The following is a 27,406-nucleotide window of genomic DNA, read 5'->3' on the forward strand; positions in this document are numbered from 1 at the left end:
TGCTAAATCTCCCTGCCACTTTATCCTGTCGATACTGAGACACCTAACTCTCAAATATAATCTTCCAAAAAGCAATCCTTTACAAGGTGACTCTGAAAGACTCTTTGTGCTAGTAAACAATACCCAAAGTGTGCCTTCCAGAGAGACAATATAGTAAAGCAGCACATTAATCTTGCCCCAAATCCTATTTCAAGTCTTCCGGACATTGCAGAGGCGAGATGGGTGGAAACAATGGATCCATTGAGAATTACAGGCTGACCTCCAACTAAGACCTCTACCTGGGTGACTACATTTGGATGGAGAACAAGTACTTTGGCCCCAGCCACAGGTTGTTTCCTGTTCCCTGACTGAGGCTGACTGCAGTTCAGTTATGAACTCTGCTAGCAAGACTGTCACACTGGAAAAGACGTTAAAAGTGCCCACCCATTCAGGATTTAATTAATGGTCGCACAGGAACCAAATTCTTCCTACTCTGCAGAGAAGAAAGGGTTGGCAGCTGACCACTCCCCAGGCTGCCAGCTCTCAGTCCTTTGAGGACCTCAGCCATGCAACTTTGCCAAGAGATTGGCAGCTAAGGTTGGATGAGCCAAGGCCTCACAAAATCTCATCCACGAATCAACCATAAGCATCGTTATTTCCTGCAAAGCTTCAAAACCATAAAATTCTTTCTCAGCTTTGTGGAGGTATCATTGACAAATAGGAATTGTATATATTTAACATGTATGACTTGATGTTTTGATGTATGTATACACTGTGAAATGATCAGCACAGTGAAGCTAATGACATATCCATCACCCATCTAGTTACCTCTCTCTTCCCTTTTTCTTTTCTTCTTTCCTACCTTTTTTCCTCCCTCCTTCCCTCTTTTTCTTTTTTTCCTTTTCTTCTTTTATGTGGTGAAAATATCTAAGATCTACCCCCTTAGCAAATTTCAAGTCTATAACATTATAAACTGTAGACTTGATCACCATGTTGTATGCTAGATCTCCGGAACTTACAACTTCATCTTATAACTGAAACTTTGGATACTTTGACTAACATCTCCCAATTTCCCCTTGTCCCTCACCCCAATCATTTTACTCTTTGTTTCTGTGTATCCTAGTACTTTAGATTTTATACATAAGTGACAGCATGCAGTATTTGCCTTTCTCCGTCTGGCTTATTTTACTTAGCACAATGTCTTCCAGGTTCATCCATGCTGTCACAAATAGCAGGATTTCTTTCTTTTTAGGAGTAAAGAATATTCCATGGTATATATAATCATATTTTCTTTATCTATGCATCCATCAATGGCCACTTAGGTTGCTTCCATAACTTTGTGAATAATGCTGCAATGAATATTGGAATGCAGATATCTCTTCAACATACTGATTCCATTTCCTTTGGATATATGCCCAGAAGTGGGATCGCTGGATCAAATATTTATTTTGTTTTTTGAAGAACCTGTATATAGTTTTCCATAATGGTTGTATTAATCTACATTTTAATCAGTAGTGTACAAGGATGCCTTTTCTCCATATCCTAACACTTACTGTTTTGTCTTTTTGACAGCCATTCTAATAGGTATGAAGTGATAGCTCATGGTGGGTTTGATTTGTGTTTCCCTGATAATTGGTGATGTTGATCACATTTTTACGTACCTGTTAGCCATTTTTATATCTTCTTTTGAGAAATGTCTATTCAGGTCCTGTGCACAGTTTTAAAATAAATTATAAGTGTTGATTTCTTTCTTTTTTTTTTTTTTTTGCTATTGAGTTATATGAGTTCTTTATATATTTTGGATATTAACTCTTTATCAGATAGATGATTCACAGATATTTTCTCTCATTCTTTAGGTTGACTTTTTTATTCTATTGACTGTTTCCTTTGTGAAGAAGCTTTTAAGTTTGATACAATCCCCCATGTCTATATTTGCTTTTGTTGCCTGTGCTTTGGGGATCATATCAAAAATATCATTGTTACCAATGTCAAGAAGCCTACCCTACCCCTGTGCATAAACCCTTCTTTTACCCTCAAAATATCCTTAGTTGTTGCTAGAGCATCTGTTGCCCTCTTTTCTTTCTCTTGTCATTTTATAGTTACCGTTTGTTGAGTATTACTAGGTACCAGCTACGTCCCTTTAGTAAACAAAACCTTATAAAAACTGGAAAACAATTCTGGTTACTAAAGTTACTCCTGACTAGGCCAATTGCCAATGAATGAATGACACATTGGTTGCAAGCCTGCACCTGGCTGGATGGGAGAGTAAATTTCCAGGCACTTGTGGTTTTCTGTGCTTGCATCCAAAGTGAGTGCTGGCAGTGCGTGCCCACCCCTGGAAAAAGAAATGCAGGTGCTAGCTTTGGGAGTAGAATCATGCCACAGGCTGATGCAAGAAAATGGCTAAGGGAACCAAGCAGATACATTGAGAGCACCATGTAGCTTCTGCTGCAATCATACATCTTTTCTGCTTATGCTTCTCTTGGTTGTAATTTTGTGGGATTCCTTGGTTAATGGTGGTCCATATCTGTCAGTCATGAGCCCAGTGATGGCAGAAACCTTGTGTATATCTATTAAACTGTGTAGAATCCAGTATAAATGGTGCTAACTTTCATTGAATAAATGATTAAATGCCTATTCCTAAATGAAGAAATTAAGGCTTAAATAAATGAAATGACATTGCTGCTGACCAGATGGATTCTTTGGGGGAACTCAGGATATGAACTTGAGGCTCATAGGGATGCAAATGCCTTGCTCTTAGTCAACATAATAGGCTCTTTGTGAATTCAGTGCCATTGTATGAAATGTCTGTGAGCCTTGGTTCACAAGCATAATTAGGAGAGTCAATAATTATTTCATATCTTAAGATGCAGATAATTACAGAAATTCAAATTAATACGTGGAAAATACAAAGTATATCCCTTGCTCATAGCAGACGGGCATTAATGTCAGTTGTGATCATTATATCATCATTGCTTCTTTCTGTTCTGCCTACTTCTGTTGCTAGTCTTTGGGAACTCTAACATCTTAATACATTGTTAATCTTGGTTTAACAGATAGGTCCCAGGAAAATTTTCTGAAAACAAGCAAAACGTTAAAACTTCATCAGATAATTCTTAAGGCAGATTTTTAAAAATATTTCATAAAATCCACAAGACATTAAAGAACAGTGTGTCCACAATTCTTTCCCCCAGATATTTTTCCTATTAACCAGTAGGATAGAAAGAAGGGGATAATACCAAATTAGATTTTCCTACCTTCTGCCCTCTCCAACCCTAGCCTTATCATGGATATTTTTCCCTCTTGGGATGGAGATGACTGCAAATACAGATGTTGCTGCTCCTGCCAAACTCTTAAAAGTAGGTTTAGGCCGGGCGCGGTGGCTCAAGGCTGTAATCCCAGCACTTTGGGAGGCCGAGACGGGCGGATCACGAGGTCAGAAGATCGAGACCATCCTGGCTAACACGGTGAAACCCCGTCTCTACTAAAAAAAATACAAAAAAAATAGCCGGGTGAGGTGGCGGGCGCCTGTAGTCCCAGCTACTCGGGAGGCTGAGGCAGGAGAATGGCGTAAACCCGGGAAGCGGAGCTTGCAGTGAGCTGAGATCCGGCCACTACACTCCAGCCTGGGCGACAGAGCGAGATTCCGTCTCAAAAAAAAAAAAAAAGTAAGTTGAACGAGTCAAGTGTAATGCCAATGGCAGATCCCCATCACTGCAACTGTTTTCTGCAACCTGAGTTCAGAATCTTGAACTCTTGTCCAGCAGAAATAGGCTTGCTCCTGCAAGGACCCTGTCAGTGTCATCACAGCAACAACAGGTGTGAGCAAAGATAGTCCTCATTGTAAGCATATTCTTTTTACTTCAACAGTTTTATTGAGATATAACTTACATACCATAAAATCCACCCATTGAGTGTCTAGTGGTTTTAGTATAAAGTTGGCAACATTCAATGTTATTCTTAATTCATGGCTGAAAGCAAAGCGATAGTTCAGTTCCCTGAAGATATTTGACTTTTGGAAAGGGAATGGGTCAGATAGTTTTAAAAATGGATACTTTCATAATGTCACCTTTTCCCTATAGAGAGGGAGGATGACAGTATTCTTGGGTTTTTTTATGGTACCAGGGCATTTTTGCGGGGGGAACAGAACTTCAGATATCATGTATATGAACTAAGAAATGGTTCTTACTAGGTTTTTATTTTAAACTCAGTACTCATCAAACATGTCCTTAAACTCAACAAAAAATGTCTACCTGTCAGGCAAAAATCAATAAAATTTTATAATACAGCAAAAAGTATGCTTACCTAAAAATTGTCCCTTAATGGACCTAACTTTTAAATCACTGGGTAATTTTAGGAAAGGCTCTAAAATATTTAAGTGTCTGTTTCTATATCTGTGAAATGAAGGAGATAAATGAGCTCTAAATTCTCTTCCAGTTCTTCATTTCTATCAATTAATTTTCAAGTGGACTCCGTTCTGCTTAATGCCATAATTTTGTGATATTATTATTTTGGAGGAGGTTAAAAACACTTTTATATTCCTGCTGTGCATATATGATATTCACAATAACAGACTGAAACAAGCATTTTCAAATGCTAACCAGGATCAATGTAAAAGTGAAGTTTTGTTTTTGTTTCTAATATTAGGACTATATGACCTTGTAACATTGCCTTCTGTATTTTTAAGTAAAGTCCCTTTGGGTCAGGAACAAGATATTTTTCCGTGCTTGGAGCTCACATTGCAGTTGATAGTCAGTATATACTCATCAAAAGAATAAATGCATTTTAGTTAGCAAAAATGCAAGAAAAAATATTAGTTAAGGCAGACCAAACTATGAAAGGGTGATTCTGCATGTCAGAGGGACTTTTAGCACTAAAACAAATACAACCTCTAAGAAAATGTGAAATGTCTATCTTCTCAGCAGGCCTAGCTGTGAGTAATAAAAGCCCGCACAATATGGGCATCATAACAAAGAAATTTGCTGAAAACAATAACAATTATTTCTTTATTGGTTTCAGACTATGTGGATATAGAAATAAACAACGTTAATATTTAAATATCTGGAATCAATCTTAAAAAATACAAAAACTGTGAATTAATAAAATTAGCCATTAAACAGAAATCAAAGGCCAAGAAAAGCACAAACAGTGAAGCTAACATCTTTAGCTGGGCCAAAAACATCATTCTAGTGGCTCTTCCCTATCTAACTTTTTTGTTGAATTTTGGTTTTCTGTTGTACAAAAGCTGAAGTGACCATTTTATTTAGTCAAGGCAACCAATGCATTTCTCACAATTTATAAGGATGTTGACAGTTGGCACCATCCATTAAAAAAAATGATTAATTCACCTCTTGGCACCTAATGACCAAGCAGGAAGTAGGACAGCAGCTGTCCTTCTGCCTTGACTGTGCATTTCTCCGTAAACACACATGAAGCCTTGGGAGTAGCTTGCGAGAGGCATATTCCAATGGGCATTTCTGCGGGTTTTCTATTGTACAGTCTTTTTTAAAAAAAGTATTTTTTTAAAAGCACAGTATTCTAGCTCTTGCATGTGAGTGTTTGAGAAAAATGGTCAATTGTTTTCAACGCCTCTGCTCCCCATCCTCCAAACCTGAGTGCAGGCTCCTGGCTTGCCTGACAATGAGAATAAACTAAGATCACCAGCATGTGGGGTCTCTGCCTGTGAACTGTTATCTTGACCAACTGATAGTTACCGGTGAAATGTACATGCAGATGAAATGTACACACAGAAGATGAGACAGGCAAAGGGTCACTTGATTATTAGCTAAATTTGGCCTAACCACTGCACAGCTGCATGGGATAGCATGCAACCACAGGCACTCCTTTGTCTAAGGAAACACATCCAAGCACTTCCTATTTTATTTTTTGGCCTTAGACCAGTAGTTCAAAACCTAGCTATTCTTGAGAAAAACTTGAATGCCTTTTAAAATATAAATTCCCAGGCCCCACCCTCAGGCTTAATGAATTATGTTTCTTGAAAGGGACCTGGAAAGTTTTTGTATAAAATAACTTTAGGTGGTAGTGATGCAGCTAGTAATTTAGAAACCATTGTCCTGAATCTTACTCTACAGCCAGCTTGGCTCTCAAAAGGCATGGGGACAGGGGAGAGAAGACCCTCTTTCTAGGAAGAGGAGACTCTCAGCTGCTAGGATATGGAGAGTCTGCAGGAACTGAGGGACACACTGAAGAACGGTAGAGCTAGGCCTTCTGCCAAGTGGATGCTGCCTTCTCCTCCTTGTAGTCCAGCCACATGAAAGAAGGGATAGGAAGAGACAAAGGGGGAACCGGGCCTGGGCCTCATCAGCAGGAACAGCCTCGGGCTCTGGTTTATCTTCAGAGCTACCATCTCCCTCAGTGCTGTGACTGTTAATGGACCACTCCTTGTACTGCACGCCAGTTTTAAAAAGTCTATTTGCCATCAGAGTGGAGAGTTGAGGAAGACCACGTGGTTTGATCTAGAATAGCATTTTCCAGCGTGTGGTATGGGCATTGCAGTGCAACACGAGACGATGTCAAGCTATCTCCTAACCTGTATGGGGCAGAGATGGCCTAAATGGGGAGGCCAAGGCTATGTGAAGAAGAATGGGTTGAATGAAACGGGTAGGAAGAAGAGACATGCAGGATCTCCTTTTCCTAGATATTGGTGTCTCTTTTTAATCCCAATTAGAATGTTGGGAACAATTTTTAAACCTAATTTATTCATTAAACCAACTAATAATTATAAAAATGACTTTTTGTTATTGAATGACCTGATTATAAACTTGACTGTGTCCCTCATTAAACATAGTTTAAGGAAGCTGAGCACAGTGGTTCATGCCTGTAATACCAGTACTTGGAGAGACCAAGGCGGGCAGATTGCTTAAGGCCAGGAATTTGAGACTAGCCGGGCTAACATGGCGAAATCCCTTCTCTACTAAAAATACAAAATTAGCTGGTCGTGGTGGCATGCACCTGTAGTCCCAGCTACTTGGGAGGCTGAGGCAGGAGATTCGCTTGAGCCTGGGAGGCAGAGGTTGCAGTGAACTGAGATTGTGCCACTGCATCCCAGCCTGAATGACAGAGCAAGATTCTGACTCAAGAAAAAAAAATAGTTTAAGGAAACACTTAGGACACTTTGCAAGTATCTCTTGATGACATTCAAACAATATGGTGGTTGTAGATGAGTAAGGCACTATGCCATTGTGGAAACTAACAAATAGCTGGGCACATTCAGAGAAACACATTGTAGGTACTGCTTTTGAAGGCTTCTCTACAAAAATTAGTTGAACAAACGGCACTTACATCATGATCCTCAGTGTCGAGCTCTATCAGCCAAGGCACAATTAAATGGACATAATTTGTTCTTTCTCTGTGCAATTGTGAATTGGGATTCAAGAAAATCTTACATAAAATCTCATCTTTATTCTAAACTTAGTGATATTAAACTGACTCTTCTTGAGAAACTATGAACAAGTCACTTAGTCTCATTGAGGAATTCTTTTATTTTCAGATGAGTTTTGTAAACCAATTGTAGTGACTGTATTTTATTTTTTAATTAAAATTAACAAATGTAAATACTTGGCTTACTTTTGTGGCCACCCTTTATGCCATGTTCTATCAATTCTATGTTTAAAGGAGTTATAAAACAGTTGCTTTTTAAATATCTTTTTTTTTAGAGAAATTAATATTTTTACTTTTTTTTTTTTTTAAATACCTTAAGCTCTGGGGCACATGTGCAAATCATGTAGTTTTGTTACATACACATGCCACGGTTGTTTGCTGCACCCATGAACTCATCACCTACATGAGGTATTTCTGTTAATGTTATCCCTCCCCAACACTCCCCACCCCCGACAGGCCCTGGTATGTCATGCTCCCCTCTCTGTGTCCATGTGTTCTCATTGTTTAACTCCCACTTATGAGTGAGAACATGTGGTATTTAGTTTTTTGTTCTTGTGTTAGTTTGCTGAGAATGATGGTTCCTAGATAGAGTCTCACTATATCCCCCGGGCTGGAGTGCAATGATGCGGTCTTGGCTCACTGCAACTTCCACCTCCCGAGTTCAAGCGATCCTCCTGCCTCAGCCTCCTGAGTATCTGGGACTACAGGTGTCACCACCAAGTCCAGCTAATTTTTGTATTTTTAATAGAGATGGGGTTTCACCATGTTGGCCAGGCTGGTCTCAAACTTCTGGCCTCAGGTGATCCGCCTGCCTCAGCCTCACAGAGTACTGGGATTACAGGTGTGAGCCACCATGCCTGGCCTAAATATTTTTTGCAGCAAATCGTATTTTCACTTAACTAGATTTAAAAGTTGGTAGAGGTGATATGTCCTTATGGGAAAAACTCACATGATAGCAATTGAGTGACAACAGTTTGAGAATCACCTCTCAGGAGCCTGTGGTCCTCTCAGGAGGAGGAAAGTGTCAGTCACCCACATCCAGGGGTGACTGATGAAAACTATCTTAGGTGTTAACCCTCAACACCAGTGGAGACCACAAAGGTATTCAAGGAATTAAGATCTTAGGGGGAAGATAAGGTAAAACAGACAAAGCATGGAATCCTTATGCGTATTTTTACATTTTCAAAGATAAAACCATATAGCACATAATTAGATGACCTTTTCCACATCACACTTAGCAGTAATGGGTTCTGTGCTATAAATTTTCATAAACCATGTGTTACATAATACATGCTGGTATATTGTGAGGTATTGTGGTGTATTGGGCTATTATGAGGATTAAATGAGATAACATATATAGTTTAGTACAATACCTGATTCCCATTAAACACAAATATGTGGTTGCTTATTACCAAAAGATATAAAGACAACGGGGTTTTTTTTTTCTTTCTGGTGTGGTGTCGTCTTTCTACCATTAGCATATAGAACCCATGCCAAGAGAATTCTTGCTCACGCTTTCCCTCCATCTTAATGGACTTGGAGTTGCAGGCTCCAGATAACTCTGGTGCGACTGCCCAGGAAATAATATCATCCCAGAGCAAAGCAATTATTAAGGAATAAAGACTTAGATATGCAACAAGTCTTTAAGTATACTTTGTTGAAAAGACGAGCTAAGTGAGAATTTATTACTTCCCAACCCCAGTTCCCCATCTGAAATTCCCAGCTCTGCCCATAATTCATCATTGTTAAATCACTTATTGTCAAACTCCATTCACATGCATCTAAGGGGGCAAAAAGTAGAGTTCTAAGGCCTGCATGTTCTTTTTCTTCCCCTAACCCAGGGTAATGCAGCACAGTGACGAGAACCCGAGTGGATCTGGGTTTGAGGCCTGACCCTATCACTCAGTGACTGTGTACTAGCGCTAAATATGTAATGTCTCTGAGTCTGAGTTGTCACCTGCCAAGAAAGAATAATAGTATCTTCCTAAGTGGGCTATTGTGATGATTAAATGAGATAACATACATAAACAGTTTAGTACAATACCTGATTCCCATTAAACACTAATATTTGATTGCTTATTACCAAACGGTATAAAAATTTTTTTTTTTTTTCTGGGCACGGTGACGGGCGCCTGTAATCCCAGCTACTCGGGAGGCTGAGGCAGGAGAATCGCTTGAACTCGGGAGGCGGAGGTTGCAGTGAGCTGAGATTGTGCCATTGCACTCCAGCCTGGGTAACAAGGAGGAAATTCTGTCTCAAAAAAGAACAAAATACCTTTTTTTCTGTCTTCTATTTTATCTGCATCTGTTCCATTTTCCTTTCTTTTTTGTTTGCTAAAGAGCAATAATTTATATAAACATTCTCTTAACTATAAAGATATGCATATGAACATATGTAATCACAGATGCAGGGAAAAATACAGTATTTTCAGATCAACTGGACTTTGCCCAGTTCTTATTCTCCACTGGTTTAATGATTCAAAATTTCGAAAAGCCAAGAACAATTACTTTGTATTTTTTTCTTCTTTTCCTGCCCATCCTTCCCTTTCCCCTCTTTATTTTTACAAAAATATTTTAATAGAATGACGTTGAAATGTAAAAATACATTTATGGTAGCTTTATCTTAGATGATTTCCACAAATGTTTTCATGACAATTACAGGGGAACAAAATAGGGTGTCCTTAAGAGGGTAAATGTGTCATCTGTTTCATCCTAGCATTTGATACTTTGATTTCTTCAAAAGCAAACAAGAAAAATCACTAATCGTTGAATAGCTTATCTTTCCTCTTCTCAGTGAAGTTACTCTCTAAGATTTGTTGTTGTTGAGACAGAGTCTCTCTCTGTCACCCAGCGGGGAGCGGTGTGGCGCAATCTCATTTCACTGCAGCCTCAGCTTCCCAAGGAGCTGGGACTACAGCCATGCACCCCCACAGCTGGCTAATTTTTTGTATTTTCAATAGAGACAGGGTTTTGCCATGTTGGCCAGGCTGGTATTGAACTCCTGGACTCAGGTGATCCACCCGCCTTGGCCTCCCAAAGTGCTGGGATTACCGAGGTGAACCACTGCACCCAACCATTCTCTAAGAGTCCTGACTGACAGTTATACAGTTAAATTACCTTGGCGATTACTGACTTTTCACTAACTTATTCAAGAATTTAACAAGTGTCAAAGATAAAGAAACGGAATACTTTATTATAAAACTTATAAAATAATTAAATATTACACATATATTTTGACTTTTCTCTATAATCCATGGTTTTATTCAACATTTTTTCTCAAAATATTACTTAGAGAAGCAAGTGAGAACACATAATAGGCTATTAATTAATAAATTAATTTTCCATAAAATAATAAAATGATAATTATATAAAGAAATAACTTGCTGTTTTTCAGAAGGCAAGGGGGTTGTAGTAGAGAACTTTTTTTTTGTTTTTTTTTTTCCTCTGTTGATAAAATGGCTACTCCTCTAGGCCAAGCCAAGCCAAGCAGATGGAGAGAAGTTTCTAAGCATTATTTCTCTGGGATTCAAGAACTCAGGATTTTAATTAGAATGGGAACAAAGTATGCTGCTAAATTTAACAAACCACTGTCTAGTTGATTATGCTGAGCCGGCTAATCCAGCCTGAATTGAGACTTTTAAAGAAGTAAAATTGGGTTACATTCATCAAAGAAGTTGAGGAATAAAGTAGAATTTATGTAAATATGCCCTTTATAACCACTTCTCAAAAAATTACAGGAGGACACAGTATTATAATTACTTTGGTTTTGGCAAAATAGTGTGATTTTTTTTCAACTGAGAACAATTTTAAACTCATTAATGCCTACCAAAAGCTGGCTTCTGATGGCTGAAAATACTCTTATTCAGTGTGGGTCTTGGCATATTATGATTTATTAATATTAACATAGCAAGAAGACAGATGGATTTTTTTTTTTATTACCACTGTTTCCTTCTTTCTCTCTTTTTTTTTTTTTTTTTTGCTGTTAACTAGATCCTAGGGCAAATTTAAAGGTATCAGTTGGTAGGAAAAAGCCACAAGAGGCCTTCAATTTTCCAAGCAGCTCTGATAGTATGTACAGAGCATTATAAATGATGGTCCCTTCTCCCTCACAACACTGCTGTTTTGCCATTTAGCTCCTCCTAGATATTTTCTAAATACCAGAAATGTGTATCTTGCCAAGACTCATTCCCAAGGAGCGGGCTATAGCCTTTCATGGACTGATTCAGCAAGCACCAAAAGTTACGAGGTTGATAACATGTGAAGGGCATCCATATTTATCTTTTATATGAGTTGTTTTCTTGTATGAATTTCAATTACATGGAGATCTTAAAACAGTCCATGTTGCCCTATTTTCATAATATTCCTTGGAATACTTTTCAAGTTGTTAATTTTAGTCTTAGAGACTCTCTATAAGCAGAATATAGTTTAAACAAAATAATAAAGACACACACACACCAAATAAACATAACATGAAGCTTGCCAGTCCAGCAGCAAGCGCAATTGCGAGCACCATTTGGCTTCTCATAGAACTCCTGGCTTGGGTGTTCACAGGGTTAGTCAAACTGTGAACTCCACGCAACAGTTAGGCAAGGTATTCCATCCAGATTTGAAAGTTCTGAGTCTCAGTCTTTAACCTGAAGTCATAAAGGACCTTTTTAAAACAGATGTCTTTGCCCTTGAACCCTTTGAAATTCAAAGGGGGTCTTTTCCCAGATCAACATATCTCAGTGTGATTCACCACTTCTTGCATGTAACAGTGCAAATCAAAGATTTTTTAAAAGTCAGATTTGTCATCGCTTCCCATTTTCAAGTGCTTCAGAGTACCATGTGCTTCAGGGAATTGAAATAGGAGCCTGGTGGCAAACTGTCTGTTCCTCAGAGCAGGCTCCTTCATCACAGCCGCAGCTCACAAATGGTTCTCAGTACTCAGCTCCTGGTCTCAAAGGCAGCTGGTCTCTCCAGAGGTTGAAAGGTAAGCCCCTGGCCCTAAGATGTTGGCGAGGACACCAAGATCAGATCTTCCTTGTGCATGACTTGCAGCATTGTTTTCCATAAAACTTGTGGTTGCAGACACCATGCTGAGGAACTAGGTGACACCAGTTGAAGAAATCTACACAGGATGGATCCTCTAAAATAAGAAAATACATTTAGCATGTTGGCTAGGGTGTCTGTCCTGTTTGTTTATTTTTTGAGATGGAGTCTCACTCTGTCACCCAGGCTGGAGTGCAGTGGTGTGATCTCGGCTCACTGCAACCTCTGCCTCCCCGGTTCAAGCGATTCTTCTGCCTAAACCTCCCAAGTAGCTGGGACTATAGGCATGTGCCACCAAGCCCGGCTAGTTTTTGTATTTTTTAGTAGAGACAGGGTTTTCCACCATGCTGACCAGGAATTCCTGAGCTCAAGTGATCTGCCTGCCTCGGCCTGCCAAAGTACTGGGATTACAGGTTTGAGCCACTGCGCCCAACCTTTGGTGATTTGCATATCATGATTTATTAATATTAACATAGCACCTTTTTCTTAAGGTGAGAGCCTCCAGAACAAAGGTCTTGGGCCCACATGTGGTTCTTCCGATTAAACATTGGGACTTTGGTAGGGGAGTGTGGTAGGGGCAGGATTTAGATGCCAAGAAAAGACTGACCGTTAGCAAAAGTAAATGATTTGTTTTTAAAAAATGTTGCATCCAATCCAAGATCAATGTCTGATCCTCTCTGTGTAGTCTGGGAGCTACCACTGAATTGAGTGTCCAGGGAAATACCCTAAAACAGTGCTTTCGGAATCTCCTAAGGATTTTGTTAAACCACTGGTTCTGATTCAGAAGGGCTGTCGGAGGGGAGCATTAAGGGAGGGTGTGCTGCTGGTCCATGAACTATAATTCCAGGAGCAAGGAGCCCGATATATTGGGAGTCAAGCCACCTGATATGCCTGCAAATGGGTTGAGATTAACTAAAAAAGCTGGGTCTCCAACATTCTGTGTAGGTTTAAGTCAGTCTCAACCAGTTTGCAAGTAAATTAAGTCAACACCAGTCCTTGCTAATTTCTTTAGTTGTTCAATGAACAGGACAGATGTGATTTTTTCACTGTACTTCAGGAACTCTTACTCAGATGGGCCTCAGGAGATACAAAATGCATGTGAACATAAGTACATGTTTTAGGAGCAAGGGCACATTTTACTGTTTTGTTTGAGAAGGAATTTTGCTCTTGTTGCCCAGGCTGGAGTGCAATGGCATAATCTCAGCTCACTGCATCCTCTGCCTCATGCGTTCAAATGGTTCTCCTGGGTAGCTGGGATTACAGGCACCCACCACCAAGCCCAGATAATTTTTGTATTTTTAGTAGAGATGTGGTTTCACCATGTTGGCCAGGATGGTCTCGAACTTCTGACCTCAACCTGCCTCAGCCTCCCAAAGTGCTGGGATAACAGGCATGAGCCACCACCTCCGGCCCATTTTGCTGTATTTTTAAGGCACAGTTCTGACTTTGAAAATATTTAGAGTCTACACTACACATAATTCAGAAATGCTTAGAGTTCCTTCTTCAAGCCTTGATTCTTCTGCCTAAAATTCCTTTTTACACACCCCTTTCATGTAAGTCACGAAGCATAAGTGAGATGTATTACTATTCTGTCAGTACAAGTGTTTTTGATTATAATAATTACTGAGAGTCAGGTATTTGATTTACACTATTGAAGATGACCTTGGAATCACTGCTTTGCTTCAAATTCTCCATGCAATCAGCAGATACTCTTGGCTCAATCTTTAAAATACACCCAGCATCCAACCTCTTCAGTACTGCCACTGCTCTAGTGGAACCTCCTCCATCCGCTTCCTGGCAGAGTTTACAAGTCTTTGTTCTACTCTAGACAACCTGCACTCCTTTCACCTTAACTATCAGTAATCTTCCTAAAGCTAGATCCTATTGCTCTTCTGCTCAAAGTTCTGCTTTGGCTTCCATCGTACTCAGAGTTAAATCTGAAATACTTACACTGACTGACAAGGCCTCCAGTACCACTTTTCATGTATTGCTTAACCACTCTTCACCTTGTTTCTTGTACTCCAAGCATCGTGCCATTCCTCAGTTAGATTAGTATATTCCTGCCTTGGGGCCTTTGCTGTCTCTCTGCGAGCAACACTTTCCTTCTAGATCCATATGTGGCTCACCTTCCTTGAGGTCTCTGTTTAAGTGCTAAATCATCAAGTGGTCTTGCCTGACCATTATAATCTCAAGTTGTTTTCCTGTCTCCTCACCCCTGCTACTTTACTGTCTGACACCGGGTGTTAATTGGTTGGTCTGTTGGCTGTTTCCATTTAGAAGTAAGCTTGTCAGAAGGTGGGATCTGTGCCTGTTTACCTGGTTGCTATTTTTGTAATCAGACCTCAGAACAGTTTCTGGTTCATAGTAAGCACTAAAGAAATGTGTGAAAAATTGAGTTACCTTCTTTACTACTCAAAACAATCTTTCAAAGTAAGCATTATTTCCCATTTTTTTCAAAACTTGCCCAAAGCTCCATGGCTACTAAGTGTCAAGTTAGTGTGGATTCAACTCTATTTTTATTATTTTAGAGTCCTTGCTCCTTCCACCATACAATGCTGCCTGCCCCCATCTCACAATGTGGGATTCCATGAGGAGCAGCTTATTAGTATTGAGTGTCTGGTCATCCTTAACTTAATATGACTAGCCTGCAGCCCAGGCAGCTTCCAGCCACATAAACAACCAGTTTTAATGCAGTGTGACACAAGTCTCTGGGTGGTATGACTGCTTTAGGGCCTTCCTTTCCTGAAGAGAATTTTACATATTATATGTACAGTGCAATCATAAGGATGGTTTCCCCAAGGTGGAGATCTAACCAAGACACCCAGCTAAGGCATTACACACTGATGATGGTATACAATGACTGCCCCTAGACTGGCACTCAGGATGGTCTAGGGGACAACAGGGCTGTTTGGTGACACTGGATGACAGGATGCCACCATGGGCAGAATGGTCTTCTCTAGGGTCTAGTTTAAGTGACTACAATGGGTAGAAACTTCCACCTAAGTGGAGGAAACTCTCACGGTACCTAGCAGAGTGCCTGGTCCATAGTGGGGGGCTCAGAGAAGAGGCAAAGAACGGAATCTTCTTCCTTCTGTCACCATGGGCATCCTTACTGCTCACTAATGTTTTCTGAAAACTCAGTCAGAAAATACACTCATCCAACGTTCATAGTAGTCACCATGTCATCATCCCTATACTTGGTACTTGGAATGGGAGAAAATCCTCAATTTAGTAAACTGTAGGCTACATTTTTGGTCCAGAACAAACCCTTGGGCTTGTATCCTTTATTCTTCCAAAAGGGACTTGACTCAGCCAAGAGGCACAGAGAGAAGCTCCTCTTTTTGAGACAGGGTCTCAAAAAAAAAAAAAAAAAGCCCAGGCTGGACTGCAGTGGTGCAATCTCCGCTCACTGCAGCCTTCACCTCCTGGGTTCAAGAGATCCTCCCATCTCCCCAGTAGCGAGGACTACAGGTGCCTGCTACCACACCCAGCTAGTTTTTATATTATTAGTAGAGACTGGGTTTCACCATGTTAGCCAGGCTGGTCTCAAACTCCTGACCTCAGGTGATGCACCCAGCCAAGCTCGTCTTTTAACAAGCTGTTTCTCATATGCACCCTATGACTCCCCTCATTCCAGCACCACAGGTAGAATTGACCATCACTGTAACACTGTGAATACTCCACCACTTATTTGTTATTGTAGCTTTCTTTTAAGAACAGGACCCACCTCTATTCTTTCATTCCTAGAAAAGTGCTGGAGGTATACAAGGTGCTTGGTGACTTCGAGTACCTCACAGCACTTTGCACACGATCTTTCATGTAGCCATACATCATGCATGTATTCATTTAAGACTTACTGAGCACCTATTTTGTGCCCAATGTGGCATTAGGTGCTGGGTGAGCAAAAAATAATAAGACAAATGGCTTCCTTGGGCCATATGTGCATGTTGACTCTCCCTTTACTGTTGGGCAATTTCATAATCGGCCATTGTCGTTGGGGGTGCTGGTGGCCTTCTAGGCTGAATAGGCTGAATCTCTGGCAATTAAGGGTGGAAATGAGAAATCACTGATAGTGAAGAAAGGAGGACAGAGTCTGGAAGAACATGACCACTTGCTCATTTCTTCCCTATGCAGTATCCCAGCATGGACTAGGATGATCTGGCTCTGAGTAACTGCTACAGAGCTAGTTTTTTTTTTGGTCTTGTGCAAGATTCTTTAGCACGAGGCAAGCATATTAGGCTGAAAAATATTTCCTGGCATTTGTCAGATTAAACAGTGAAGAATGGTACAGTTTACTCAGACTTTCCATTTTCCTGTGAGTACTCATTGCACTTTACCTGAACTAACTTTAAGAAAATATTTAGGTATAGTCCTAGGGCAGTACATATTCACTGATGACTATTTTGATTTCTGAATTGTTTTATATATTCAACAAATATGAAAATCTTTATGTATGGATTGTAATTGTCTCCTCCATTAAAATATGAGCTCCCTCAGGGCTATTCTTGTTCACCTTTATGTTCCCATTTTCAAATTAGTAATGGTTAAAAAGCATTATTGTGGCAATTAAATATTCCCTTCAGACCCATGCAAACAAGATCACTAGGATAGGCGGGGCACATGGCTTGTGACTCTAATCCCAGCACTTGAGATCAGGAGTTCGAGACGAGCCTGGTGAAACCCTGTCTCTACTGAAAATAAAAAAATTAGCCAGGCGTGGTGGTACACACCCATAATCCCAGCTACTCAGGAGGCAGAGGCAGGAGAATCACTTGAACCCGGGAGGTGGAGGTTACAGTGAGCTGTCTACTCCCGCCTGTGTGACAGTGAGTGAGACTGTCTCCAAAAGATCATTTGGACAGGAACTTCCCCAAAGTGGTGCCTTATACAACTCCAGGGAGCACTGTCACACAGACTTCGGGTGAATGGCTCACCCATGCCACAGACTGTACCACCAACAAAGTAGGCTTTGAAAAAGTTATCTAGAGACTAGTACAGTTCACTGGAGCGTGGTGCCTTTTACCTCTCTTTTCAGGAGCTGGACAGAAGTTTGTATTACAGGCTCGTAGCACCGGAGGTTTCTGATGGAGCAGACAACTTGAGGAAGGCCGGCCTTGCTGGACACAATGGACTGACCGGGTCTGGACCCCTCCCCCACAGGTGACTGTGCACTGCAGGAGAGAGAAGAGGAAGGAGTCAAACACTCTGCTGAGGTCAGTGACATCAAACAGAAGGAATTCCCATGCTTCATGACATTACCAAGATGCCTGCTGATGAAACAGATTGGCTGGAGCCAGGCACATGTGCTTACAGTCCATAGCATCTATCCTAACAAGTGTGATCCCTTTGATCTGATTAGAAGGGTTTTAGGCAAATGCTATCTATCTAGCCCAAGAGTGTGTGTGTCTCCCAGTTAAGTGACTCATAAAGAAGAGAAGCTCCAGAAATACAGAAGCTGCTCTAAGAATGCAGAAACAAATACACAGCTAGGGACTTAATCACACAATTTAAAGAATTCCAGACAATCTGCGCAGCTGCAGTCCTGGAGGACATAGTTCAAAACTGGGACAGAAAAAAATGGTCAGAGACAGCTCTGGAACCACATTTGGAGTTGGCATGGTAGAGTTGGTGTTTCTTAGAAGTCGGTGATTAGACAACTCAACTGTCTTTTTTTCCAGATAGCCATCAAAAGGAAAAAACCAGGGAAAAATGTAGCCCTTTAAATGGATTTTTCTTATTTTAAAGTTACTGCATTAAAGAAAAATGTACATATGCCTTATAATTGACTGTAGTTCTGTCTCAATTAAAATTTGAGGGCAAGTCTTGTTATCAAATAATCTAAATAAACTTTTCCTGTAAAGGGCAAGATAGTAAATATTTCAAGCTGTATAGGCATGCGGCCTCTGTTGCAAGTACTTGTCCCTGCCTTTGCAGCACTAAAGCAGCTGTGGTCAATATATTAAGCAAATGAACATGGCTACCTTCCAGTTAAACTTTATAAAAACAGGCAGATATCGGGGGAGCAGATTTGGCCAGCTGGTAACTGTTTGCTGACCCCTTAATCTAATTAGAGTCAATTTAAAAAAGAAATCCCCAGCAATATGTGTAACACCTAGCACAATGCCTGGCCAAAGACAATCATGCTAATTTCCTCTAATCCATGTGTTGGTTTCCAGATCCTCCCGAATAGATAACATACATACACATATTTATACCTCTACCCGGACTCTCTGAGGTGGGTAGCACCCGAGTCCTCTGAACAGCTGTGCAACAACATCTGTTGGGTGGAATGCTGGAAGGACCGCATCACACACCAATCCTAGCTAAAGTTTCATCCAAATCTTCCGAAAAGGTAAGTTTAAAAGTTGAGTATTCTTGGCTGAATTGCCTGAGCTTTACGGACCATACTATCCACGAATAGGAGTACTTAGCACCGTGCATAGTAATGGCTTGACAAATATTAGCTATTCCACTGTTCAGAAACATGATGTAAGAACCAAATGAGTAAAGGCTGTGAGCAGCATTTCTAAAACAAAGACTTGAGTGATAGTTTCAGTAGCAGCAGCAATTAGCAGTGTATGATTGGCCTGGTGCTAAGTGTTCTATACACATTTTCTGATGATCAGCTCTGCCAGATAATAATTTTCTAGACGTGAAAACTGAGGTTTACAGATTGTTACCTGCCCAAGGCCACATGGGCAGAGATGGCCAAAGAACAAAACCCATTCTGCCTTCAGAACTTGAACCCTTAGTTGTTTTTACTTAGACAACCATTAACAGACTAAGAGCAACTGTTTGCAGAATGCCTCATTTTTCGACATCTCACTTGAATAGAAACCTCCTCAATCTGCCTGTACCCACCTGCTGCCATGGCGATGAATACCATCCAGCTACCACGTTGTACACTGGATGGGCTGGGCAAGCCCGTTGGTTGCAGGTCTCTTCCAAGTCCAGGTTTGGTCTCTTAATATTCCGGCATCTTCGCTCTGGGAAAGTTATCAGCTTTCCCTGGAAGCCCTTCTCGCTGCACTTGATCTCCCTCTTCCTCACGCCCAAACCACAGGTTGCAGAACACTAGGAGACAAGACAGGATGTGTAAAAGTGAAGACTACCAAGGTCAAATCTTCTGAACAGATGCACATGAAACAGGAGGGATGGGATTACACAAGGTCAACCATACTCGCTCATCGTAAAGATACAGCAGCCAAGTACCTCATGCTATAGGTAAGGAAACCAAAGTTCAGCAAATGGAACTCACTTTCCCAAAATCACATAGATCATTAGCCTCATGAAACAAAAAAGGGACCTTGAGATGCCACATGGGTGTGAGATGGAGTCCAGAGGGAGAAAGGCAAGGTGGGCAAAAGGATTTCCAGGTTTAGGGTTACACACTTACAGGTCCAGATCTACCTAAGGCCTGGGGAGTTAGGAATCTGAGTTGAGGAGGGTAAGGGCCAGACAAAAGGATTAAGAGCTGAATGGGAAAAACCAGTGTACAGCAAATAATTACCCTTTAAATTTACCCAACCTCTCACAAACCCTGTCTCAAATAAAAGTGACTCCCCAGTTTTACTTCTAGTGTGTCACCCAAGGCCCGCATGATCTTTCCACCCCATCCCATGTCCCTTCTGTACTGAATGTGCAGTCACCTGTCATCACTCCTGAGGAGACATTGCACCCACTGTCTGGCACAACCTTCCCCCCAAATCCCCTTTTGCTTTGATTCCTGCTCATTTTTCAGGCCATGCTCCCTAGAAAGGTCTCTTCTGATAAGGGTTCTTCCCGAAGTCCAGCGTGGGTGAACCTTGAGCTCTCCCATAAAATTACAGACTTCTATCAAGGCACTTGGCATACCTTATCCATGTTTCTCTATGGGTGCTATACAAAATCTTGCGCCCCTACTGCTCAGGCATAGGCCTGAACAATGTGGGGGTGTTTTAGCAATGTTTCGTGAAGAAGAAATCAGGAGAGAAGAACTGGCACGTAGCAGGCGTTTGGTATCAATGTGTGCAACAAGAAGGAGTTCTGTGAGCCTAGATGCTAGCGGGTCAGCTGAGCATCTCAAGAAACCTCTAGCAGTGACTTCTAAACCATACCTCGCTCCATGAAGAAGCGACCCACTGGAGCCGGTTGTTCTTAGGGCATCGTCCAAGCACGCAGCCCTCCTGCAGCTCAGGTCTGGGGAGGCTGGTACACTGGCTCTCAGGGAGGGTTTCTGCGGCAGAGCCCTTGCACAGGAGTTCACGCCTCCTCACTCCTCGTCCACAGGTCTTGGAACACTTGAGAAGGAAAAAAAAGTTCTATTTGCATTCCCCTAAGGTTTCAGTAGCCACATTAAAACATAAACAAAAACACTAAATATATTCCTGTGAAAGGTGGGATGAACTCCATGAACTAAAGCTCTTTTTATGAGGTCTACTTAACCACCCCCATTCCCATTTCCCTTTATGCATACCTACCATATAAACAATTATTTGAATTCTTTTTGTAAATTCTTTACTGCAAAGAAAGAGACTAGACTCAACACCATGTACTACGTAGATTTACCCTCTGCTATAAAGGAATATATTCTCTCATTTGAAAGAACCCCTAAACAAGCTAAAAAATACTCTCCCTCCTGACCCCTAATTCCCTAACATAGCAGACTCCAATTTCTTTGGCACTAGGGACAGCTTTTGCAGAACACTGTATTTCCATGGACGGGCAGGGCAGTGCTTTTGGGATAAAACTGTTCCACCTCAGATCATCAGGCATTAGATTCTCATAGGGAACATGCATCCTAGATCCCTCACCTGTGCAGTTCATAAAAGAGTTCAAGCTACTCTGAGAATCTAATGCTGCCACTGATTTGACAGGAGGCAGAGCTCAGGCTGTGATGCTGGCCCACTGCTCATCTCCTGCTGGGCGGCCCAGTTCCTTACAGGCCACGAACAGGTACTTGTTCATGGCCTGGGGGTTGGGAACCCCTGTGCTAACAGATATGTCCTAACATAAAAAAAAAAAAGAAAAAAAAGCCTTACTCTGACCTCTGGTAGGGGATATGGTAGTATATTGCTGAAATTAATCAGAAAGCAGCATCCTCCAGCATCTAACATACCCTAAAGGAAAACACAGTAGAACTGTCTTCAGTGGCTGCTACCTGGCTTCATAGTTCAGACGGTAAAACTCTTGCCTTTTTTTCATTCTTCCCTAAAATTTTTTTGCCAGCCATGATTGAGCAGCGGTTGAGCTATCACTGCAAGGGAGGCAAGCTATCACTGCAATAACTGCTTCCAAAGCAGTTATTGTGAAAGGTAGACCACCTATGGAAGCCATGGATCAATTTCAGAACCAATAAGTTGTTCTAATTGTTCTTTGATGGATCCAGAGGCTTATACTAATGTGATCCAGATATAAGGAATCACATTTAATCATCCTACAGTTCTACAACTACACTCCTGCCTCTGCATGAGAAGAAATCCACGTCACTTTAAAATCTGCACAATTCATTGAGCCAAATTTGTTGGGATTTTAACTATGTATCAGGGACTCTCGTAAGCATTAGGATTGGAATGCTTAGGGCAGGGCTTCTTCCCTTCAGCACCACTGACATTCCGGATCAGATAGTTCTTTGTGGTGAGGAGCTGGCCTGGGCTGTGTAGGACATTCACTCCTACCTCACTAGATGCCAGGAGCACTCATCTCCCTAAGTGGTGACAATCAAAAATGTTCCCTGGTAGGCAAACTTACCGACAGTTGAGAACCTTTGCTTTCGAGGGAACTCTGAGCTGTGAAGGACAGGTAGCTCTATGTCTCTTCTAACTTTAAAATTTTGTGTCTTTCACCGGGAATTTGTGACCATAGCCAACTCTATGTCCTACTTTTCTCTGTATTCTTCTAACTTTACCTCTTTCCCATTGAAGCAAGAGTTAAATATCTCTTCTGTGCTTCATTCTTTGTATTTGTGTTTCCCGTTAGCTTTGGAGAATTCTAAGCCAGGTCTCTATGCCAGTCTTCTGACACTGGAATCCTTTCTAGCTGTGCTCACAAATCTGGCCTAACTGCCCCCACACTCCAATTTCTGATCCTCTGAGGAGGATCCTAAGCTCTGGGAAAGGCATGCCGACACTTCAGATTTCATAAGGTTCCCTAAAGAACATTAGCAGATTCCCATGAAGATGTAAACCGCTAAGAGCCCCTCGGAGAGCAAAGACACCTGTACCCCACTTGCCTTCATGGGGAATGAGACCAGTAACTCCCAAATTTTCTCCTGTTACCTGAGACCAGGGTCCAAGGCTCCATTCTGGAGGGCAGGCGTGGCTGTTGCAGGCTTGGACCTGAGTGGGTGTGCTCACTGGACACAGAGAATGCAATACTGCTTCCTCCTTCTGGAAGGGTTTCTTTTGCACACACTGGATCTTTCGGCTCTGCTGGCCTCCAGCACAGGACTTGCTGCATGTACTCCATTCACCTGGCATCCAGCTTTCAGTGCAAAACAAATATTTCCAATGAAGCCAAACTTTGTACAATAACTTCCAAAGCAGTTATTGTGAAAGGCAGACCACCTATGGAAGCCATGGATCAATTTCAGAACCAATAAGTTGTTCTAATTGTTCTTTGATGGATCCAGAGGCTTATACTAATGTGATCCAGATATAAGGAATCACATTTAATCATCCCACAGTTCTACAAATAAAATCATCTATTTTATCTACAAAAAAAAACCATCCCACAGTTCTACTCCTGCCTCTGCATGAGAAGAAATCCACGTCACTTTAAAATCTGCACAATTCATTGAGCCAAATTTGTTGGGATTTTAACTATGTATCAGGGACTCTCGTAAGCATTAGGATTGGAAAAATTAAGGCAGCAGCACTCTTTCCATTAAGAAGCCTATAACACAGTAAAGGGGTGGATATGTGAACAAATACAATACTTTCTGATAAGTGCTGCCATGGAAGTCAACATAAAATACAGTGGTGAGGCTCATGGAAGAGTGATCAATGAGAGAGAAAGGTTTGTGCAGGAGAGAAGGGTACATTTAGAGAAGATCTCACAGAGGATACTTTAAGTGGGTACTTCCCCAAATTACTTTTCTGATTACCCCTGAATTTACTGATGAGTTAAATACATACCTTCATTTTCTTTAAAATTTGCCAGATCATTTTTTTTAATAGCTATCTGTCTGAGATTTGGTATATATTTGAATGCTTTATCAATTGAAACTTTGTGAGATGGAATCTTGATCTTGGCTCACTGCAACCTCCGCCTCCTGGGCTCAAGTGATTCTCCTGCCTCAGCCTCAGATTATGACAAATGCACTATTATTTGCAAGAAAAAACGAGTGTGTGTGTGTATGTATATGTATATATATACATATGCACATCTTTATATATAAAGATTGTGTAATACAATTGCGTCACCACAAACCAAACACCACTTATTAAGATGATCTAAAACATCGGTGAATACAACACTGCTTTAGAAGAAACTCTGTTCATTCTATATAAATATATTTGGCAGAAGATAAATCACATAAAAGAGACTCCATTTGACTGGGAAGATTACTTAAAATTAGTCTTCAAACAGTAGTGTGGCTAAAGTCAATCCAAGAACAAACTCACTGAGCTCCTCCAAGGCTGCCGTCATCAGCGGTGGAGTTACCACTTGGCCTATACCCCATACCCCATTCTTTTTATTTTGTGTCTTGCTACCGTGTAATTTTGCATTTGGGGTTTCATGGCCTGCATAATATTACGATTTTTAAATTCTTGGACCATTTACATAAAAGTTAAGCACACAACCACATGCAAATTGAACTAATTTAGGATTCTGTGTTATTTATGTATCTGTCTGATTCCATTCAGAGAAGAGGAATCCCTATGCAAAGGTTAAAAGAAAAAAGCACCTCATGCCTGTAATCCTAGAACTTTGGGATGCTAAAAACAGGCAGATCACTTGAGGCCAGTAGTTCGAGATCAGCCTGGCCAACATGGCAAAACTCCATCTCTACTAAAAATATAAAAATCAGCCAGGCGTGGTGGCGCACACCTATAATCCCAGCTACTCGGGTGGTTGAGGCACAATAATTGCTCAAATCCAGTAGGCAGAGGTTGCAGTGAACTAGCATGAAGCCTGGGCAGCAGAGAGACTCCATGCAGTTGTATTTTTCAACTCATATGTAAACTTCAACCATCTTCTTTTTAAAAAAAATTTTTTTAGAGACAAGATGTCACTCTTTCACCCAGGCTAGTATGTAAGTGGCACAATCATGGCTCACTGCAGCCTGGAACTCATGGGTTCAAGTGCTCCCTCTTCAGCCTCCCAAGTAGCTGGGACCACACACATGCCACCACACCTAGCTCATCTTCTTCTATTACTTTTTAATGTATTGCATCTACCTTTGAATCACTTTCCATTAGCAGGATTGACATTGGGCTTTCATCATCTCATAAGAACAATGAAGGCATACAAGTACAAAAGTAAACAAAAAGACATTTCTAAATGACTTACTAAGCCGGGCAGGAGAAAGCGTTGCAGATTTTGGGTTCAGTTACTGGCTTGGTTCTTACACTGCAGAATGAGGAATTGACTTGAATATTTTGATCATGCAAGCAAATGGCCTTTACATTTATGTAACCTGATAAGACATCAGAAGTGACAAAGTGAAAATTACAGATTATTATTTCAATTTGGTTTCTAAGTTTAGCTTCTGATTTACCAGCATTGTGATATTTTATTTCAGATACGGAATCCAAATATTTTGTGGAAGCACCTCCTTTTGATGAAATCTGCAACTAATTTGAATTACATTCCCTTCCCTAAAATATTTTATATTTTAGTAATTTTAACATGTCAATTATTGGTTTTCAAGACTGATGTGGATACTAGAACCATAAAGTGATAAATATAACCTTTTGAAAACAGAATGACTATAAAGGGAAACATACCAGGCAAACTTTATTATCAGATGGATAATGTTCTTCAGAGAAAAACCATTAGTGAATTATATGTGGAAACCCTAAGATTTTTGCCTTACCATGAAACTTCTCATACTTCCCTAAGAGTATGGGGCACATAAAAGCAAAGAGTAGAACTCACTAAATATGTATTAAAACCTGTCAGCCAAGGCTCTGCTTGTTGTTTTTGTTTTTTTTTTTTGTTTTTTGAGATGGAGTCTCGTTCTGTTGCCCAGGCTGGAGTGCAGTGGCGTCTTGGCTCACTGCAACCTCTGCCTCCCAGGTTCAACTGCTTCTCCTGCCTCAGCCTCCCAAGTAGCTGGGATTACAGGCATGTGACACCACACTCAGCTAATTTTTGTATTTTTAGTAGAGGCGGCCATGTTGGTCAGGCTGGTCTCGAACTACTGACCTCAAGTGATCCACCTGCCTCGGCATCCCAAAGTGCTGGGATTAAAGGCATGAATCACTGCGCCCGGCCTCTGCTTTTGCTTCCTTAGTGGCAACCCACTGCCTTGCTTTCAATGTTAATTTCAGGACTTCTTATCGGGGCATACATTTTTTTTAAAAATGTATGAATAATTGAATTGTGTTTTTTATTTCCATTGGAACTTTGTCTTCAAAGGTAACCTGAGAAAAAATGAGTCACTCCTGCTGTAATGATTAGCAGTTAGTCCAGCTCCTGGGGCTGAAGCAGATTTGCTTTCAGGAGGCGCTTAATGAAAACCACATCAAGGCCGGGCACGGTGGCTCACATTGATAATCCCAGCACTTTGGGAGGTCAAGGAAGGCAGACTGCTAGAGGCCAGGAGTTTGAGACCAGCCTGGGCAAGATGGCGAAACCCCATGTCTATAAAAAAGAAAAAAATGGGCCAGGCATAGTGGCAGGCACATATAGTCCCAGCTACTTGGGAAGGTGAGGTAGGATCGCTTGAGCCCCAGAGGTTGAAGCAGCAGTGAGCCATAATTGTGCTACTGCATTCCAGCCTAGGTGACAGAGTAAGACCCTATCTCAAAAAAAGAAAAAAGAACAACAAAAAAAATCAACATTCCTTGAAGTTAACTGTTGACTTTAATAGGACTTATTCATCTGAATTCTTTTTTTCTTGGATATAGGACACATCAGAGTCTGTGAATCATGCAAAGGGGTTGCTAAGTCAGGGCAAGGCGAGAATTCCGCAACTGGCTTCCTCTGCATCCTCCTCTTGGCTGGATTTAGTTTCTGTAAATGGAAAGCAAGTCAAACTTCTCTCCTTCCCAAGGCACTGTGCTCTCCCTGGAATACCAGAAAGCTATTGGAAATGTTCTCAAGAAACACTGGATATAAGAAAAACCTCATAATCTATGACTAAATGAAACAGTGTGAAGAGATGTCTGTAACGTGATTTCAGTACAGAGGGATACAAATGATACTCACGGTATGTGAGTCTGTCAAACACATGTTTGCTTACATGTACATACGGGAAAAATAAAATTATATAGACCAAACTATTAACATTGGCTATTGCCTATTTATAAATTATGGGAATTACCTTTCTTCTTTATAGCCCATTGCCTTTAAAATGTGTATTACTAGAAAATGTATTACTTTTTAATTATTTTATATATGTATACTTAAAAAGTATTTTTTCATATTTTGTTAATTAGCATGGACCTACAGATAGGCCTTTCAGATATAAGAACTTCTTCTTTTTCTGTGTCTTTGCTCTGTCTCTGATTCTAAGAAGGCTTATAATGCTTAGTGGGATATAACCAGTAGGAAGTCTCACTGTCACCAGGTGCTGCGAATAATAGGAAATGAGAGACCAACATTCAGGCTTTGGTGTCAGGAACTTATTTTTGGGCACTTATTCTTCCTCCCAAATGGGCAAGTGTGACAATTGTTTAACCCCCAAATATGTGACACGGTTCACATCTAAATAAAATGCCTTCCTTCTCCTCACCAAATAGATGGTTGCTGCTGTTCCTTCCTTGCAAGGGTTGTCTCAGATTTAATCCAGTCCTCTAGTGAGAGAGCCTTTGCTGACCTTACCCCTGAGGGGATAGCCATATTTCGG

General features: G+C 40.9%; 2 protein-coding genes across 3 annotated transcripts in view; one reads left to right on the forward strand and one right to left on the reverse strand.

Annotated features, from left to right (window-relative positions):
* The window catches only part of SYCE1L (synaptonemal complex central element protein 1 like), a 105,087-nt gene extending 78,198 nt beyond the window's left edge, over positions 1–26,889 (forward strand). Inside the window, exons 3-4 of the transcript XR_007721919.1 lie at positions 17,447–19,635; positions 26,466–26,889. The gene's annotated coding sequence lies outside the window, so the exon portion shown is untranslated. The remainder of the gene's footprint in view (positions 1–17,446; positions 19,636–26,465) is intronic.
* Positions 11,949–27,406, reverse strand: part of ADAMTS18 (ADAM metallopeptidase with thrombospondin type 1 motif 18) — a 150,390-nt gene continuing 134,932 nt past the window's right edge. For both annotated transcript variants that reach the window (XM_050773234.1, XM_050773235.1), the window contains 6 exons: positions 24,904–25,030; positions 22,668–22,872; positions 20,508–20,690; positions 19,273–19,485; positions 17,435–17,582; positions 11,949–12,508 (listed from right to left, as the gene is read on the reverse strand). In XM_050773234.1, the coding sequence (XP_050629191.1) occupies positions 12,393–12,508; positions 17,435–17,582; positions 19,273–19,485; positions 20,508–20,690; positions 22,668–22,872; positions 24,904–25,030 (992 nt within the window). In that variant the 3' untranslated portion in view covers positions 11,949–12,392. The remainder of the gene's footprint in view (positions 12,509–17,434; positions 17,583–19,272; positions 19,486–20,507; positions 20,691–22,667; positions 22,873–24,903; positions 25,031–27,406) is intronic.

Source organism: Macaca thibetana, chromosome 20, assembly GCF_024542745.1.
Source record: "Macaca thibetana thibetana isolate TM-01 chromosome 20, ASM2454274v1, whole genome shotgun sequence".
In the NCBI taxonomy this organism is placed as follows: Eukaryota; Metazoa; Chordata; class Mammalia; order Primates; family Cercopithecidae; genus Macaca; species Macaca thibetana.